At 33.6% G+C, this 20,568-nt stretch overlaps 1 protein-coding gene across 1 annotated transcript in view; it reads right to left on the reverse strand.

Annotated features, from left to right (window-relative positions):
- IMMP2L (inner mitochondrial membrane peptidase subunit 2) overlaps positions 1-20,568 on the reverse strand; it is a 950,803-nt gene that overhangs the window by 350,985 nt on the left and 579,250 nt on the right. The window contains exon 4 of the mRNA XM_049783675.1: positions 1,129-1,194. Within this exon, the coding sequence (XP_049639632.1) occupies positions 1,129-1,194 (66 nt within the window). The remainder of the gene's footprint in view (positions 1-1,128; positions 1,195-20,568) is intronic.

The raw sequence follows: 20,568 nt of genomic DNA on the forward strand, positions 1-20,568 counted from the left end.
CTCATTTTGATAATGTTCAGAATATTTCAGTTCATTGCCTTTATTATAACTGTTATGGTGATCCATGATCAGTGCTTTTTGATTTCACAAATCGCTTAGGGGACAACAGAAGCCATGTCCATATAAAACTGAACTGAAGCAACAAATGTGTATATTCTGTCTATTCATTAACCTGCCATTCCCATCATCCTTCCTTTGGCCTCTTTAGTCCTTGAAACACAACAATAATAATTAACCACTTAATAATCCAGCAATGGTGGCTCAGTATTCAAATGAAATAATAATGCATGTTTCTACAATTGAAATAGAAAACTAGATGTGATTAATCTTAGTGAGATAGGCATGTCAATATCCATATAATATTTTACACTTAACACACTTAAAAGTATCGCATGAGCATAATATTTATATCTAATGGAGATTCTTAAATTTTTTGTGACTTGATTTATTATAATATTGGCCTTTTTGCGATGGGTCTGAATCCCCATTCACAATATCTTCCAAGTCTATGTCTGTTTTATTATATAAGATTACATGTAGTTTCTCCATTTGCTTCTAAAATAGTAAAATGTTTTTGAAATGATCTAAAATGAATTGACATCATGATCTAAAATAATCATCTGGTCTTAATATTTGATAAATGATAAATTCATAGTCATTTTAGAAAATGTGTTCAAAATATGTTTTTGTTTTGTTTTCTTTTGTTTTGTGGATATACCTAACTGTGCTCACAGCTTACTCCTGACTCTGAGAACAGGGTCCACTACTAGTGAGCTTGGGAAACCTTATGGGATACAGAGATTAAATCTGGGTCAACATGTGCAAGGCAAGCACCCTACACACTGTACTATCACCATGGCCTCAGATGTGATACACTTTTACTTATTTCATGAATGAGTTACAATAAAAGAATAATATAAAAGAATAAAATAAAGAAAAGTTCACAATATAAAGAAAAGCCTCACATCCTGAAATATTTATCTTGCTTTTTAAAAAACATATTCATGCTTTTTGAAGGCCCTTAGTGTTCTTAGAACTGAGAATTATTTTCTGAATAGTTTTACTTAAAATCAAAATTTCTTTATAACTTAACTCAAAACAACAGTAAAAGTAAATTAAAGTACTTACTTAACAATATCTCCCTCAAGAGCAATCACCCTCTTAATAATCTTCTGGTCTGGGTTTTTGGGCGACCTGGAATAATATAAAGTTATACAGTGAGTTATATATCTATTGGTTTAAAAAAGTCACCAAAAATTAATTCTATCAAAGTCATTATAGAATTCTTCACATTCATTTTTTTTTTTTTTTTTTTTTTTGGTTTTTGGATCACACCCGGCATTGCTCAGGGGTTACTCCTGGCTGTCTGCTCAGAAATAGCACCTGGCAGGCACGGGGGGACCATATGGGACACCGGGATTCGAACCAACCACCTTTGGTCCTGGATTGGCCATTTGCAAGGCAAACGCCGCTGTGCTATCTCTCCGGGCCCGAATTCTTCACATTCATGAAAGGACATAAATCCTATTAAGGTCCCAATTAATATGAAGCTACTATTTATGTATTTCTCATTTTGAATATCTAGAAAAAAAGATGAGCCAAAACTGAACTCTCCCAAAAGGAACGAGAATCAATGGTTTTATTATTATTAATTTATTAATTTTCTGAAAAAGAATTCATGCTAACTAAGCTAATGAAATATTTTAAATGATAATATACTTGTTTCTCTGTTTTATTGAAAATGAGGAGTTTGATTTAAATCCTCAAGAAAAGATGAGAAGAATGCTTTTAAATAAAAGAATTAGAAATGTCATTTGTTACATTTAACTTAAAGTATGTGATGATTAATTAACTCAATGTTAAAAAAGGCTAATATCACTGGAATAATGACAAAATCTCTGACCAGTGGGCTAAAATTGAGTACCCAAAGACAAATTATCAGATCTATGGTCAAGTATTTTTCAACAAATGAGATTCAAGTAAAGTTGGCCTCTTCAACAAATGGTGCTGTGGATATTGGACAATCATATGGAAAAAAATGAAGCTGGATCCATATTTCATCCTTTCCATAAAAGCCAATTCAAAGTGAATCAAATACCTTGAGATCAGATCAAAATCTATAAGACATATAAGGAGAAATAGGTAAAATACTTCAGGATATGGATCTGAAAGGTGTTTTTAATATATGATATAATTGGCAAAGGAACAGAAACAAAAATGAAGAAATGAAATTACACCAAATCATAATATTTTGGCATGGAAAATGAATATGTGTTAAAACAAAAGCCATCCAACTGAATTGAAAAAAATATTCACAATTCAGCAATAGGTTTAACAGCCAATAAAGAACTCACAAAAACCTTGTGTGGCCTAAGCAGTACAACTGAAATGCTTAATTGGTGAGAAAGAAAGTCTGTGAGTTAGCTCAGTAACTCAATAGCTCAGTAACAGTAAACACAGAACAAAAGTTTTAGGCACATTCAAGTTGATGTACTCAATATTCTCTGCAGATATAGACTTCTAGAAAATTTCTCTCCCACAGCTCTTTGTTCAAGTATCCATAAAAATAGCGTTCAATGCTGAAAATCATTTACTTCATTTTAAAACAAAATTGTTTTCCTAATATTGACAAATAAATAATGACAATACACTTTGTTGTGGAAAATATAAGGCAATGAGCATTTGGCATAGAAAGTGTATAGTTTCATAACATGCCCTTTTATAAAAGTGTCAATATTTTATATTCTTTTTTATGTAAAGGTCACACTTCCAGGAATGTATCCTAATTAAATGATTCTGTATATGTGCAAAATTCTAGTTACATGGAAAAATTTCCATTAAAACTCAGCATGGTTGTGGATAAAATATGTTTCTTAAAAAAGAAAACAGTTAATAATAAATTGGTTAAATACATTATATTCCATTTACATAAGAAATTACATGTTCAGTCATTTAAAATGATTTATTATAAAATATTCATTGATGTGGAAAAATCAACAGAACCATACAAATTAAAATGTTATACATAACATGATTTTAGAGAGAAAATATTCATGTGATTGTACTGGGAAAAGATCAGGAAGGATATCAAACAAAGGTGGGTGGAAGTTGGTGTATGATGAAACACATGCCTGTATTTTTTTTCCTGATGAGTGGATAAGTCATTAGCAGATGATAACTGTTTGTGTAGTATGACATTTCTTAAGAAAAATAGCTCCAATAAAGGAATGTGGCCTTAATTTGTTACTAAGTTTCTTTATCTCATGTTTATGTGATATTAAAATTAATAAAAATAACATGAGAAGTAAGACTTCCCTGCATAAAACTAGTTGAGGTGAATTTTAAGATTTTGAGAGTCAAAAAGTATTTATATTTTAACATAATCTATATTTTCAGAATATGAGACAAAATAGAGCATGCAGAGTGAGTTATGTATGTAATTATACTCTTATGAATTACAACTTCAAATATATCTATAGATTTTAATATAACATGAGACTGAATCTAATCAAATGATTCAAAATAAAAAAACTATTACTACCATTAATCCCGTTGCTGCTTAGAAAATCTATATCTGTATTTTAATCATTAGGCCATTGAATGCATTACTTTGATGTAAGTAGACGTAGTATGAGAATTGTTATAGAGTTACATTGTGAAAGTCATTGAACTTCTTTTAATCTAAATTTTCTTGGCCACATGCCTATCTCCTAGGAAGTATAAAGAATAATAATGGAAGGATTATGCCTTACTTGGGTATACAATGTATGCTACCCAATAAATGCAGACATTTGCATTTAAATTTGTACCTTAATGTTTTCATTATAAGAAGTGTTTTACAATATTTATTTCTGGAGCTTGGATTTTAAGCAGTTTGTGTTTGATGCCAGTGATTTAATTACAGAATATTTCTCCAGAGACTTGAACAAGATGCTTAGAGTTTTATCTAAACTGTAGAGGTCCCAGCAGGTTAATTTCTTGTTGAAGAATTTTTCTGTATTCAAACTGGATATAGGGAAGAAAGCAGGATATGGTAGAGGCTGAAAAAGTGGTCCATAGAACATGGACCTCTTCTTCCATTTAATTTCCAATCTTAAAAACAATTACTGTCAACTATACCTTGTAACAAGCTACATAGTGCCATGCTTTAGGTTTTGCCATCTTTATAACTCCTTTATTGTTTTATGTTCCAACAAAAGGCATAAAAAAAAAAAGAGAAAGTTCTTTGGAAGCCAATGACATTCTATTGTGTTTTGTGGGGTGGAGATTAAAAAGTGAGTCAAGGGGCTGGAGAGATAGCATGGAGGTAAGGTGTTTGCCTTGCATGCAGAAGGATGGTGGTTCGAATCCAGCATCCCATATGGTCCTCCGTGCCCGTGAGGAGCGATTTCTGAGCGTAGAGCCAGAAGTAACCCCTGAGCACTGCCAGGTGTGACTCAACCCCCTCAACCCCCAAAAAAGTCAATACCTTTTCTATCTCTGACCCTTGTATTTACTGTCATGTCATGCACATACTTTAACTCTTTATCTAAGCACTCAATTTTCTTCCCCTGTGATACATTTTAGCATCTCCTACTGGTAAACATTTGCTTTATGGTCACACTACTGGTACTCAGGACTTGGTTCTTCTGTGCTCAGATGTGTCACAGCAGGTGTGTGTAGATGAGGCAAAAGCCCTTCATTCTGTACTGCCATTCTGGGCTTAGATTTTAATATACTCTATTTAAATAAATATGGATTAGCACAGGAAATCATAAAATTAGTTTCAGAATTATAATTCTGAATGAGATATCATCTAATTATTTTGAAAGATGAGTTATTTTATTCCTCAAAAATATAAAAGACTGAGCCAGGAAGTAGTATAGTGACTCGCCTTGTAAAGAGTTGACCAAAGTTTGATCTTAGAAGCACATATGGTTCCTGGAGTGCCAAGACTGATTCCTGAGTACAATGGAAGGATTAAGCTCTGAACACATGTGGGTCTGAACTACCCCCAGATATCAGGGACATTATGGACATTAAATTGCACGTATAACAAAGAAACCTAAGCCTTCTCTTACGGAGATTACTAAGAACCAATATTTAGAAGGCGCCTTATATTAGAGAGGCTATCTTTTTTGTCCTAAATGTTGGTTATGACTAAATCTTAAATTTAATTTAAAATAAATAAATAAAAGTAGAGTTGTTTTTATTATTACAGTAATACAGAGTAAAATACTACTTAATGTAAAATTAAAAGTTGAAACAGGGTCTAATGTAAAGAAACTTCTTTACAAGCACAGAGTGTAAAAATTCAATCCTTACTGGCTTCCACATAGCCAGCTGAAGTGCTGGTAGTTCCGCTATCTGAAATCTTTGGCATAATAGCAGAATGTATAATCTTGTAACACCACAGCAATGTATATATGAGCACCCAGATGAAGTGTGTGACTGCACAAGGCAACAGAAATACAAACAAACAAATGGGACTACATCAAACTAAAAATATTTTGGATGGCAAAGGAATACAAGCTAAAATTTTAAGACATCAACTAATTGGGATAAAGGGTTAACATCCAAGATAAAACACTCACAAAGATCAACAACAAAATCCAAAGAAATAGAGATGGATTTTTATCTAAGTATGCATTCTTTCTTGAACAAATATTTCCTCCCTCTCTCCCTCCCTCTGTCCTTATGTCCCCCTGTTCATTTTCTTCCTTCCTTTTCCTTCCTTCCTTCCTTCCTTCCTTCCTTTTCCTTCCTTCCTTCCTTCCTCCTTCCTTCCTTCCTTCCTTCCTTCCTTCCTTCCTTCCTTCCTTCCTTCCTTCCTTCCTTCCTTCCTTCCTTCCTTCCTTCCTTCCTTCCTTCCTTCCTTCCTTCCTCCTTCCTTGTGGATCATTTCTCCATTGTTACCCTGCAACCTTCAGACCCATTAGCCACAGGGGTCCAGGATCCAGGCCAAGACCAGGAAGGCTTCACCACCCCCAACCTAGAACTCTATATTTTAAATTTAAACAACAAATAGTATTCATATTGAAAGTTACAGATTAAGTTAATAATAAATAGGTTTATTTGTAAAAGAAACATAACACTATTTTCAGTGTTAGAATTAGTACTCGATTCACTATCAAGAATACAAAATTTGAACATGTAATTCAATTTTAAATTGCTTTTTATCTAACGTTAAGGCAGCTTTCATGCTCTCAAAACTTTTTACTTAAAAAGTATTTCAGTTTCATTTTTACTCTTGTAGCCCTCTTTGTATTGTGTGAATTTTTTCAAACAGTGCATTGGGTTCATTGTCAAAATCCTCACAATGTGGTTTATTGTTTCAGATATACTTTCAGTGGGTAGATGTGGTTCACCAGTTGAGTACTTGTGAGGCCCTGGGCTTCATTCTCAGTATTCAGTCACCCTCCTCACAGACATACATCACAATAAATCCTCAAATATAATAGCATATATAAATATGTGTGCTAAATCCTTACAATTACTTTTGCTCTGAATACCTCAAGAAACGTCAACATAATGGTGTATTTTTGGCAAAGTGAATTAAATATAATGTAGTAATCACCTAGGTTAATGACCCAAGTCAAACTATTATATACTTCTTTTTTGTTTTGGGGGACTGCACAGGCAGTGGCATTAGGAGCTACTCCTGGTTTGTGCTCATTGGACATTCACTGTAGTGCTTTGGAGACCATGATGCACCAGAAATTGATCCTGGAGCTTCAGATGCAATGCCCGATTCTAAACCTGAATGCTATCTTCCTGTCTTAAAAGATTTCTTCTTGGAAAAGGAACAAGTTTTGTCTGGCAGAGAAGATTAAGGGAGAGGTATCATCAGGACAAAATACATATAGAAAAACTTGATAAGAAATGAATATAACTTCCTAGTACTGAGCTCAATGTTTCTACACTGAGGCCCATTCTGGATGGTGGAAATGGGTAGAGGGAATGATTTCTCTAATTTGGCTGTTTCTTCAATGTATATCCTTAGTGAATCAGGTTGTTAAGAAGCAGCAATAAAATGATTCAAAGAATCTAAGGAATTCTAGTCAGGGGTCTAAATGTTTTAAAAATATGGTAGCAGGAACATGTATATATTCCAATTTGACTTCTACATTCCTTATATGAGTAAATATTTTAGTAGCATTGATAAGACAAACAAAATTCATAGAATAATATTTTTTTACAAATAAAAAGGTTTTCCTAATTAAAATTAAGATATATTTTACTGTAAATAACAATTAATAGAAAAATATAAACAAAAATATGACAACTTGTCTTAGTAAATAAAGTAGTGATTAGGTAAAATTAAGTATATAACTAATATCTGTTATTAAAAAGTTTTGTAAATCGGTTTTAAAATTCTGAACAATAAATACTTCACTTAACTTAAAAAGTCTAAAAAATTTAACCAATGATTTAACTTCTACAATATTTAATAATTAAAGCTTTTCAAAACATTGAAAAATGCAATTTGCTGAATTAAATACAATGGCATTATACATATACAAGTATCTCACTTGTAATTCATATGTGAATAAACATAAATAGCCTATATAGAAAATACATAGCAAAAATGCAATACTTGGGGCCAGAGAGATAGCATGAAGGCAGAACATTTGCCTTGCATGCAGAAGGATGGTGGTTCAAGTTGCGGCATCCCATATGGTCCCCCGAGCCTGCCAGGAGCTATTTCGGAGCATAGAGCCAGTAGTAACCCATGAGCGCTGCTGAGTTTGACCCAAAAACCAAAATAAATAAATAAATAAATAAATAAATGCAATACTTATTTTTTTGTGTATTCTATCATGCCATAATCAACGTATTCAAAGAAATTTCTATGTGACCTATAAAGAAACCTAAGGTCTGAAAAATAAATACTTCTCCTGTTATAAATTTTTATTTCACACATACCATAGACTTAAAGTAAAGTGAAACTGGAGGATATGCATAATTAACAAACAAAATTACTGACTATTCCTATAATAGATTCTCAAAGTAAAGACCTTTAATAAAGGTATTATGATTCTGTTCACAATCAGAGGAGGGGAAGCACACAGGTTTCTCTGAGTTGTTTTTATTGTAGTTAAGAAAGATTTTTTTCCTTCTATTGAAGTTATTTCATTCTTGAAGAATGCATCCATAATAGAGTACAATAGTATGCATTTATAATAGAACACCTATACAATATTGAGCAGATTACTATTTAAAAAGATAGAATAAACTAAAATTAACTGTGGTTAAGACAATTATTCTTTTTATAAATATCTTTATTTAAACACCTTGGCTACAAATATGATTGTAGTTGGGTTTCATTCATATAAAGAATGCCCACCTTCACCAGTGCAACATTCCCATCACCAATGTCCCAAATCTCCCTCCTCCTTACCCCATCGCCTGTACTTGAGACAGATTTTCTACTTCCCTCATTCATTCACATTGTTATGATAGTTGTCAGTGTAGTTATTTCTCTAACCGCACTCACCACCCTTTGTGGTGAGCTTAATATTGTGACCTGGACCTTCTAGCCCTCATCTCTTTTGTCTCTGAGAATTATTGCAAAAATGTCTTTTATTTTACTTAAAACCCATAGATGAGTGAGTCTATTCTATGTCTATCTCTCTCCCTCTGACTTATTTCACTCAGCATAATAGATTCCATATACATCCATGTATAGGAAAATTTCATGACCATCTCTCCTGGTGGCTGCATAATATTCTATTGTGTATATGTACCACAGTTTCTTTAGCCATTCATCTGTTAAAGGGCATCTTGGTTGTTTCCAGAGTCTGTCTATTGAAAACAGTGCTGCAATGAATATAGGTGTGAGGAAGACAATTATTCTAACTTCAGAACCCTAATATTACAATTACTCTGAAAGCCTTAAACTTTTAATTCAACTAGGTGGAGAAACACTATATATTTGGTAGGCTGGGAAACACTATATTTGGTAGGTTATATGAATATATAACCATGTACTTGAGTATACGCCTACCCAAGTATAAGGCGATCCCCTTAATTTTACCCTAAAAACTGGGAAAACTTAGTGACTTAAGTATAAGCTGAAATGGAAAATGCAGCAGTCACTGATAAATTTCAAAAATAAAAATATATACCCAAAACAATTACAATAATTGAGGAATCAGTAGATTAAATGTTTTTCAATATTTATTTCTAAAGAAAAACTGTAAACTAGCAACAATAACTTTAAGTTATTACTTTATTACTTAACTATATTATTAATTATAATTATTGTGGTTTTGGTTTCAAAACTACAGTTGTCATTTGACGGTTTTCAAAATCAAGCAATAAAAATAAAGTCGAATGGAAATGTATTCTTTTTAGAGGCTGCCTTCATGGGCATATCATATCAAATTTCAAAATAATGTCACAAAGTAGGGTGCTTTCCAACAGATAAAGACATTCCTCTCCAAGAATACCAGCATAGAAGGATTTTACCAGAGGCCAACTGGTCCCTTCCTTTATCATACTAAGATCCCTGATCCCTTCCCATCACCCTAAGAATTTTGAGCTTTCTGGATATTCTAACAAGACAAAAAACCATTTAATTTTCTCTTGCTTGTTTCAAGATGCTTTTAAGTTTACTCTGTTTCAAAAATGAGTAAGACTTTTGTACAGTAAGAAAATTAAAGTTAGAAACAGCAAAATGAAGTTATATTTTTTGCATACTTGATTTTTATGGCCTGAGATATTATACCCAATTCCATTTTCTCTTTTCCATCACATATATCTGCAGATTAACATGCTCTCTAGTGCTTTATGACATGCATTATTAATGTTTCAACTGTTCTACTGGATTCAAAATTTCCTAGTGAAATGAGTGATGTATATGTATAGAGAGAGGTAGGGTTCCTTCCATATGAGCATAGAAACTACCCTAATTTCTCTAAAATGTTCAATATCCTAGAAAATGTTGAGAGGTTAGAATATGAGTAAATTATGCAGTATCTTGGTTAGTTTCTGTTCTAACCCTGTTGAACTTATTAATTTTTAAAATATAGCACTATTGTTTAGTGGAAGAACTCTTAGGTAGGCACCAGTAACTACATACAATTTAACTCCCTTGATAATTTCAACTTGATGCCCCCAACAGTAGACTAAATAGCTTTAGCAAATTGTCCTCAGAAAAAAACATGAGTTTTGGGATTTTACAAAATCAACAGCAACTAGTCATCTCTAAAAACAAAATAGTCATGCACTTGCTCAGCTAGAGAGCTGGTTGCTGTGGTTGCTAAGCTGTCAGAATTTTTCTGTGCATTTTATTTTCTATTTATATAGCAATAATTTCTTACTATGCTATTATTTATCATTGTCATAAACTAAAACACACTGATTAAATTAAATGTCTAATTGCTATTCTAAATGTCAAACATTTGTTTTGTGATCTCCTAATATTAATACCTTCCTTTTGGGGGGATGACATTTTCAGAGCTACCAAGAGGGGCAAGAGTAGAGGATGTGATAAGATATGTGATGAGAATAGGTTGAATTTATTTGTTTTTTGTTTGTTGGGTATTCAAGGGTTACTCAAAGGTTACTCCTGACTCTGCACTCAGGAGTCATTCCTGATGGTGCTAAAGGGACCACCATATGGAATGCCAGGGGTTGAACCCTGGTTAGCTTCATGAAAGCAAATTCCCTACCCACTGTGCTTTGCTCCAGTCCTAATAGATTGAATTTAAAAATGGTTTTGTGTCTATACATGAAAGGAGAAAAGTTGAGAATGGCAAAAATTTGGGGTTGATTAAAAGAATTGTCAGAAGGATAGATATGTAAATTAAGTAATAAAGAACATGATGAGCATGTTTAAATCCAAAATTGTATCTTTGGTCCTTCATGACCCCTGAGCATACCTAAGCACCACCCTGACTAGACAAGAAGTGTCAGGCCCACATATAGGGGGAAAGCAGTGCAGAATGCAGAATGGTCTTGTGACCTGGCTGTGGATAGCCATCATTCAAGAAAAAAAAATCTAGTACTAATAGAAGTTCTTATAAGAGCAAACCAATTCAGACAGAAGAACATAACCTGTCTAGATAATTGAAAAGAGAGTGTTACAATAATGGTTCGCCAAAAAGAATACAGAAACTCTTGGAGACAGAAGACCCTTGGAATTGCTATATTTGACTGGTAGTAACTTAAGAGGACCTCACTGCTGTTGCTAATCAGAGTACAAGATTGCTCTTTCCCTTGTTAGTGATTGGGGAAGAAGTTCTATATTTTGTAAAACAAACAAATAAAACAACAACAACAACAACAACAAAACAGAGCAGTTGAACAGTGGTAGGGTGTTTGCCTTGCACGTGGCTGACATAGGACAGACCCCATGGTTCCATCCTCCTGTGCTCTATATGGTCCCCCCCTGAACGATTCCTGAGTGCAGAGACAGGAATAATTTTTGAGCATCACTGGTTGTGGCCCAAAAAAACAAAACAAAACGAAAAAGTCAGAAGTCAATATGTCTCTACATTGGCAAATGTTCTAAATAACTTGAGCACATGTTCTTAAGGCTAAAGAATGTCTTGTAGCTTTTAATTGAGGACACATGTTTAGCAATAACCATGCAATGACTTCGGATTTGTCTTTTTAATAAAGACTGAGTATGCTATGGGGCGAATGTGGCTAGGAGACAATGAAGTGGACTAGAAGTGACATAAAACCTCCAGTAATGGAGGTCCTGGATGTTTGTTGGTGGTAGTGAAGGTACAGTAACTGTATTTCAAAACCATGATGTTAATACTACTATAACCGTGTAGTTATTTAAACTACAATTTTACAAAGCCATCCAAATAAAAAATAAAATACTGAGAATTTTGAGACCATAATGTTTCAGATTTTCTCCTTTTTTATCATTCTTTTAGTAAACACTATCTGTAGACACATTCTTCTTGCCTATAAACTGCTTTTCCAAACACAGGGAACTCAATTAAAATGGAACATATATTGTCTGCCCACACATGATGTTCCTTATAGGAAGCCACTTTGATTTTAGGTGGGAAGACATTGATTAATGTAAGAAAGCTCGCCAGCTTTTCTGAGTATCAGTCTTCTAATTCTATAGGCACACAAAATGGACTCTAATCTCTACAGCTGTCATGTTCAGGCTCTTCGTTTGCTGTGCATTTTACTGGCTCAGAGGCCATTCCACGACTCAAACATGATCAACAGCTTCTCTCAAAACTTGAACAGAAGTGAGAGATTAAGTCAAAATGGGAGAAAACCCTTATCTTCTTTTTAGAAGAAATTCAGAGGGGATCTAATTTCCATATGGTTCCCACAGCTGAAGCTTAATGAGTCTTTTCCTAGACTCAGGTATAACCATTAGTAATCTTCAAATACTTCTACAATGGAGTAAAACAAGGCCAAATAGAATTAAGGAAAATAATCTCCAACTGGTTTTACATGCCTGTGGGTTAAATGCATGAAGGCAGCTTTTATTTAAATAACAGCAGATTCTCAGAAACATATGCTCACCACCCACCATTCTTCATCTAAATGGTAGAAACTTAAGAGTTTAACTTCACTGAAGAATGGAGATGTGCCAAGAAGGAATGAGTGAAAATATCAGTGATTAAAAAAATCATTCCATTATATAGTTTTTAGGGATCCGATCTACTTTAGTAAGGATTTACAGGCAACATATCAAGCTTTAGACTGACCACATTGGGATATATTTTATTTCATATAAAATTATTACACAATATTTTGAACCTGTACTTAACCTAAGCCTACTTTCACCCAAAATGCCTTTCTTGAAAATATACCGAAAACTCACTAAAATCCTCTCATAAAAGTCCTCTATTAAAGCTTCATTTAAAAATGTGTAGCCCCAAATTCTTGCTACCTTTTTCTCCCTTATCTTTGATCAATTACTCTCCTACCCTGCCATCTGTCTGCTTTGTGTTTGTGTGTGTGTGTGTGTGTGTGTGTGTGTGTGTGTGTGTGTGTGTGTGAGTATAATGCCCACCCCTTCATGTTGCTGACTAGCACAAGTTGCCTCCCTGAATTCAATATACCTGTGAATGGCAGGTTCTTTTCTTATTTTTTAAAGATAATTTTTGACACCAAACCCCACATATTTCTACTATATTATTTTTCAATTAGATAATCTGGACATTTAATTCTGACCCTCTGTCATTCCTGCAACACTGCTTTATGTTGACATTTAAGTAAGAAATTTCTGAACATCTCCTTTTACAATGAAATAAATGCCTTAATATCCTCATAACTCCAGGTTTTAAAAATTGTAGATACAACAATCAGAAAATACATGATTAATTATCTAATTAAAATATTCCAGGACATGATATTTCTTTTTATTAACTTTTTTATATATGTTATCTATTAGTTCACAGTGATCTAATCGCACAATCAATAGCCTAGGAAAATTACTAGTTACAGATTTGAACAAATAGGTAGAATCATTTAATCAAAGAAAAAGCAAGGAAAAGGAACTCACGGGTCATAACTCTACAGAACTAATAAGACTAAAATGCAAGGTAAATGGCCATATCTGAGTCTCTAATAGTATCTCTCAAACTATATCACATCCTTTCTAAATTAAATCCTCATTTTAATTAGTTCCCAACAATCCAATCTAGCTTCTTTCAAGTCAATGACTCCACTGTTTAGAATGCAAACTATATCATTACTGTGGCTTTGTACTTGACCTCTTGCCTATTAACAAAGAGACTTAATTAATTATTTGCTGTTTTGAATGACTATAGCATTTCACCTCCACCTTTCTTTATGTGTTAAAAGGCTCAATTGCTTTGTCACCTTAACCTTTGCTTAGGACAATGTTTTGTGCAGCTCTTCTTAAATGCTGCTTAATAAAGCATCTTCATCTAGAAAACTAATTTTCAGGATCATATCTTTTGTATGTCTGATGTTAGAATCAGTTGAAGTAACATGTTGACCTAGTGAGACACTGTCTTTCAAGAGTCACTTCATTATGAGTGGTAGGTTTGGGGGCCAAGTTATTCCCTTGACATAAGTGAACAGGCACATTGGTAATACAGCATATCATAGTTAATGAAATGTTAGTTTCACTATAATTTCTGCCAAATACAAATTGGAATGCTTTTAGAGTAAATATAAAGTATGTAAATTAGTCATGCATTGATAAACCTTAAGTTTTTCTTACATGCCTCTAGTTTCAATAAACTCATCAACACAATGCCATATAAATATACTAAACCACAAAAACCAGAGCAAGAAAATAAATTTAAAGCTGATTTGCAAAGGCTCTTTTAACATGCCTGTGCAGTAGAACTGACACCAGTGAATGTCTAAATGTGAAAAATTAGCCATAAAGCCAAGAAAGATAGGAATCCATCAAAAATATTCTCATCTCTTTTCAATTCCTTTTGTACTATTATTTAACATTTCAGAAGTTTATTGCTATAAATTTATAGATTATAACTTTTCCAAAAATAGCCCATATATCTCAAAGTAAAAATAACTAATATTTTATTATATTAAACAATGCTATTGCTGACATGAGAATACATATTTAATAATAATTATATGACATATATAAGATATTGCTGTTTTTCAGATGTATTTATATTCAATTTGTGTTTTGTGTCTGAATTATCTAAACCACCTTCAAAATTTATATTTATTATTGCCATTTTAATGTTGATAATGCTCATTATTTTATAAACAGAGTTGATCAATTGCTGAAGTGCAGCCTGGGAGGTCCAACAGAAGTAGGTCTGTCCAGAACAATAGGGCCTGAGCCAGTACCACATTGTCCAGCTTTGCATTCAAACTATCTTCTCTGTTGTTTGAGAATTAGGGGAGAGGTTTTTCAGGCCTCCTAAACACTTATTTGGATTCCTCCTTTCCACTGCCCCCTCATGCACAAAAATGATTCATAAACTTAGCACAATATATTGGTACTTATGATCTAATATAAATATCAAACCTAAACTTTCAAAATTCGAAACTCCTAAATTCTTGTTTTTTGCTTTTTGGTTTTTTTTGTTTTTGGGCCACACCCGGTGGTGCTCAGGGGTTACTCCTGGCTGTCTGCTCAGAAGTAGCTCCTGGCAGGCACGGGGGACCATATGGGACACCGGGATTCGAACCAACCACCTTTAGTCCTGGATCGGCTATTTGCAAGGCAAACACCACTGTGCTATCTCTCCGGGCCCAAAAATCTCCTAAATTCTTTACAAGATAATTTATAATAAATTTAAAAATAAAGAATTCTGGGGCCTAGTGATAGCATAGCAGTAGAGCATTTGCTTTGCATGCTGCTGACACAGGATGGACCTGGGTTCGATCTCTGGCAGCCTTATGGTTTTCCGAGCCAGGAGTGACTTCTGAGCACATAGCCAGGAGTAACCCTGAGAGTCACAGGGTGTGGCCCCCCTCCAAAAAAAAATCCTGTGGATTAAAGAATTGAGTTTATAGATTAGTATATAAATTATTACTTTAATGCATAGAGTGAAGCCTTGGAAATATAAATGCAAATATTAAAAAGTCCCTAATGTAGGGCACATAAACAACTTTGATAGACACAAATAGAAACCTTCATATGAAAATTCTATGAAATTTATAATGTTGACTTTCAATACACTGAATGATGATATATTATAATGAAAATCAACATATTATTTCCAGAATGAAATATAATAAAACTGACTTTAAAATGTACAAATTACTAAATTATTAGGAAAGCAAGAATTTATATTAGGAAAAAAAAACTTATAATTTTTTAAACCAGACTTGTAGATATTAGATCTACAAAGTAGATCTGACCTGATATTATATCTGCAACTAATACAAATAACATTATTCAAGTAAGATAAAAAATAACTATTTCTTTAAACTTTATTGATTGATCGATTGATTGGTTTTTGGGCCACACTCCTGACTGCACTCAGAAATCTCCTCGGTCAGGCTAAGGCATCATATAGGATGCCAAAATTGAACTGTTTCCCTCCCTGGTTGGCCATATGCAAGGCAAACACCCTACTGCTATGCTATCTCTCCGGACCCCCAAATAACTATTTTTATATATATTTGTTTTGGCATAGGAGATGGGTCACAATTGGTGAACTAAGAGTATAGATAGAGGATTGCTCCTGGTGGTACTTGGGACCACATTTAATGTTAGGGATCAAACCAGGATCAGGTTCATGTAATTCAAGCACTTTAATCTCTTTACTACTGCTCTGGCCCTTTAGTTATTTTATTTCAGAGTAGGGAGATGGAGAAGAGAAAGAGAATAAAAATCATAATTCAGAACAGAATATAAGATATAATACAAAGGTTGTGGTCTTCTTCTCCCCTATTGTTATTGGTTCATTAACAAATGCACATCCCCACCTATAGTTATCAGTTCATTTTAATAAATATTTGCAGAGTGATGACGATACTAGAAATTTCTATTATACCATTTCAAAAGAAGTTTACAATTTGTAGCATTTATTGTATTTTTATGATTAGGTTCAACTGCTAACTGTAACCTTTAGCAAGTTATCTATCTCTTTTAGCAACTACTTTTTTATTACTAAAATTAGGCAATGATAACTGGTGCTACTAACCACTAAGTGCTGCTATAAAGATCCAATGGGCTATAGAATTTAAGCTGCTAAACATCTGCTTCTGCATAGAGTGGCTCTCAGAAGATGACAAATCTTAATGGTGTGTTCCATGGGTCCAATTCATAGTAAGTAGAAAAGAAGTTATAATCTCTGACAGTAAAATCACAAAAATTAACTTCTCTGTACAAAGATTATTATGAAAAGCTTTGTCAAGTCTGCATCATTCTTTGGTATCCATTTAGCAAATGTACCACCAAGTAGGAAATTTGATGCTGCATTTGTTTGTTTGTTCTATCTATTTTGTTCTTTTTTTTTTTTTTTTTAGTGGTGCTCAGTAGTTACTCCTGGCTCTGTGCTCAGAAATATGCTACTGGCAGACTAGGAGGACCATATGGAATGCCAGGGATCGAACTGGGTCCTTCCCGGGTCGGCTATGTGGAAAACAAATGCCCTACCACTGTGCTATCACTCCAGCCCTATTTTGTTCTGTTTTAAGGAGCCACACTAGTCTGTTTTCAGGGCTTACTATTAGGAGAGCTACAGTTACCACATGTGGTGCCATATTTCTATGTACAAGTCATGGTCTCTCTAGGTGCTATACCTTGTCTCCATTTCTGACAACTTTTGATTCTGCTTTTAAATATATGCCAGATAATTTTTAGTCTCTTTTATCCCCTCTTATCAGTCCTCTCATTTTCCCCTTTATTTTCATTTCAATATTTCTTTTAGAAATGTCTTTACAAAATCTCTATAATAGTTGCAGAAAAATAGAGATGGATTAAGATATTTTTAGACCTCGAAATGTGTTGATCTTTCGCATTAGTTTATGGGCTGCTTAATTTTTGGCTGAATGTATTCTTACTTGGTAATTTAATTACTCTAGTAAAATGCAAAAGTTCACTCAACCAATTTTGTTTATGAAATGAAGGTACTCTAATTGTTCTATCTGCTGTGTATTTTAATTACTTGTTCCTTACTTAAAATTACATAACAAAATAAAATTACACTGTATTAAAATACTCATAAAGTTAAATAAATAATTCATAAAATATTCTTGAACACAAAAATTAAGAAATAATGTCTAACATCATGCAGAATAAATCAGTAAATGTTTTCAAATGACAGTTTACTTTTTACTCTTATATTTATTGTAGTAGTGTTTAATTTTAGAATAACAGATTCTGCTACTGACTTGTATATTTCTTTTAGGTTATATTTTGAAATTTTAAAATGCTGTAACTGACATACTATGAAGATATTTTGTCATCTCGAGCAGCTCTTGGGAGGTCTGAAAGTGGCCTCCTAGCAATTGTTGGCCATATGGGCTGGTTCATGCAAAGCTTGTGTATATGGTACTGCTTATGCCTTGCAGTGCTGGGTATTGTAATCATCACTCTGGTTGTTCTCAGAAAACTGTATGGTGCTTGAACTAAGGCAGGGTTGGCTGCATTAAAAAGCATATACCCTGACAACTTTACTTTGTCTCTGATCCATTATATAATTTTATTTAAAATAAATAAGGGCACCTAATTTTACTATAAAGTAAATTTTACTACAAAGGACCAGAATGTGGTGGTTTCACATGTGAGATCCTAGGTTGATTTTTCAGCTTTGATCCCCCACTGACCCAGCAGCACTCAGAAATCACCCCTAGCAGGCTCGGGTACCATATGGGATGCTGGAATTCAAATCACCATCCGTCCTGGGTCGGCTGCATGCAAGGCAAATGTTCTACTGCTGTGCTATCTCTCTGGTCCAGTAAATATTTTCTTAAAAGCACAAATAAAATGGTAGAACTATAATCATTAGTATTGGTATGATATTCTCCATTTTTAAGAGCATTATGATTTATTGTAGCTAACATTATTTTTGCAATAAATTTCACTTTTTAAAAAATCAATATACATGAGTGACATTATGTTGCACGGGTGATGGGTGGTGTTCTTGACATGACTGAAACCCAAACACAATCATGTATGTAATCAAGGTGTTTAAATAAAAAAAAATAATAATAATGAATGGGTGGGAGGAGGGAGATTTGGGACATTGGTGATGGGAATGTTGCACTGGTGATGGGTGGTGTTCTTTACATGACTGAAACCCAAACACAATCATGTATGTAATAAAGTTGTTTAAATAAAAAAAATTAAAAAAAATAATGGATGGGGCACAGTGACAGCACAGTGGTTAGGGCATTTCCCTTGCATGTGGCTGACCTGGGTTAGATCTCCAGCATCATATATGGTACGCCAAACCTGCTAGAAGTATATTCTGAGTGAAGAGCCAGGAATAACCCTTGAGCACTGCCAGGTGTGGCTCAAAACCAAAAAAACATTTTTTTTTTGTTTTTTGGGGGGTGGGAGGCGGAGCGGGCCACACTCTGAAGCTCTCTGGGTTTATTCCTGGCTCTGAACTCAGAAATCGCTCCTGGCTCGAGGGACCATATAACCCCTCAGTTGAATTTTCTGATTTAGATTCATCGAAAAGTTTGTTGAATCTTTCTAAGCCACGTGTTAAAATTACAAAATCCTCTTTAAAATAAAAAAAAATTAGAAAAATTTGCTAAATCTGAATACTTACTCTTAAAATTTGTCTTTTAAATTAAAACAAATACAATTTTAAGTCAATAGCTTTCATAGAAATTTGTATAAAATAATGTGAGAATCTATAAAATTATAAGTTTGGTGTCATTAATATTCAAGACTAATACTTGGTATCAATCTCATAGATAATCTATTGCACTAACTTCTGGATCCAATAAGTATTCTCTTGTGTGTCCTGTGGTTTATAGCTCAGTTATCTACAATGTATGGGAAAGAAGAATATCCACACAAATTCATAGAGCACTGCCAATTTTCTATATGTAAAATAGAGCATTGTATCTGGTATCATGGCATAATTTGATACCATTGTAAAAAAACAAATTGGTCCAAAGACATTCCTTGTACTTTCCATTTTTTACTATTTATTTTTTATCTGCCCTGTCCCCAAATCATACTTGCTCCCATTATACAAAAACAGTTGCTAGTAACATTGACAATTTTTTTTAATATTTTCCTAACTTTTCAGATGATGTTTGTTTGTCTCAGAAGAGTTGAAACAACTGTATTTGATTTTAGGAATAATAAGGATCTTTTCTTAGCTTTTATTCTATCATTTTCTAAAAAGTTAGAAACAGGAAATAAAAGGGAATGATGAAAATTGATAAGGTATTGAGGTGTAAAAATATATTGCAGGATACTTTAAAACTGTTGAAGCCATAATATGTTTATTGTGATATAAATGCCATTCAATAAAAATCCTATTCACAAGTGTGTGATCTTCACTAAGAGTTTTATTTTATGTGTCATACCTGGCAATGATGAGGGCTTAATCCATGCTCAATGCTCAGGGATTGCTCCTGGTAGGGTTTAGAGGACCATATCAGGTGCCTGAGATCGAATCAGTGTTGACAGCATGCAAGACAAGTGCCCTAACCTGTGCTATTATTCGTCGCCTGGCAAGTACTGATGTGATTCCATCACATGATTTAATATCTAGGAGAATAGCATATTGTTTTCAATGATTGTGTTGTTCAGATATTTTTTAAATATTTTTAATAGAAACTGGCCAAGGTATTAGCTCTATAGCTTATTAATACCTTATATCTCATTCCAGTTTTTACTAGTATAATCTTAGACAAAAGGAGGATATTACCTCCCATGTGATTTTTTGTTATTTTGCTAAAAAATACATGGCACATTTTGAGATACTATCGCCTAAAGGTAGACCCTCGCTGTGTCAGTTGAGGCAAAGACAGATACAACTGAATCAGGTCACCATATCCAGTGTTACTCATCTCTAATGAGAAGCCATTGATTCGAAACTCCATATTGTGAGGGTAACAGTTTTTGACCCTATGCTAGATCACTAGTTACTCAAAGTCAAATAGTTTTTAGTGAGGTTACTTACTGCATAGAAGTTCTCATGTTAGGGGGAAAGATAAACAGAACATCAA

This window comes from Suncus etruscus, chromosome 1, assembly GCF_024139225.1.
Source record: "Suncus etruscus isolate mSunEtr1 chromosome 1, mSunEtr1.pri.cur, whole genome shotgun sequence".
NCBI lineage: Eukaryota > Metazoa > Chordata > Mammalia > Eulipotyphla > Soricidae > Suncus > Suncus etruscus.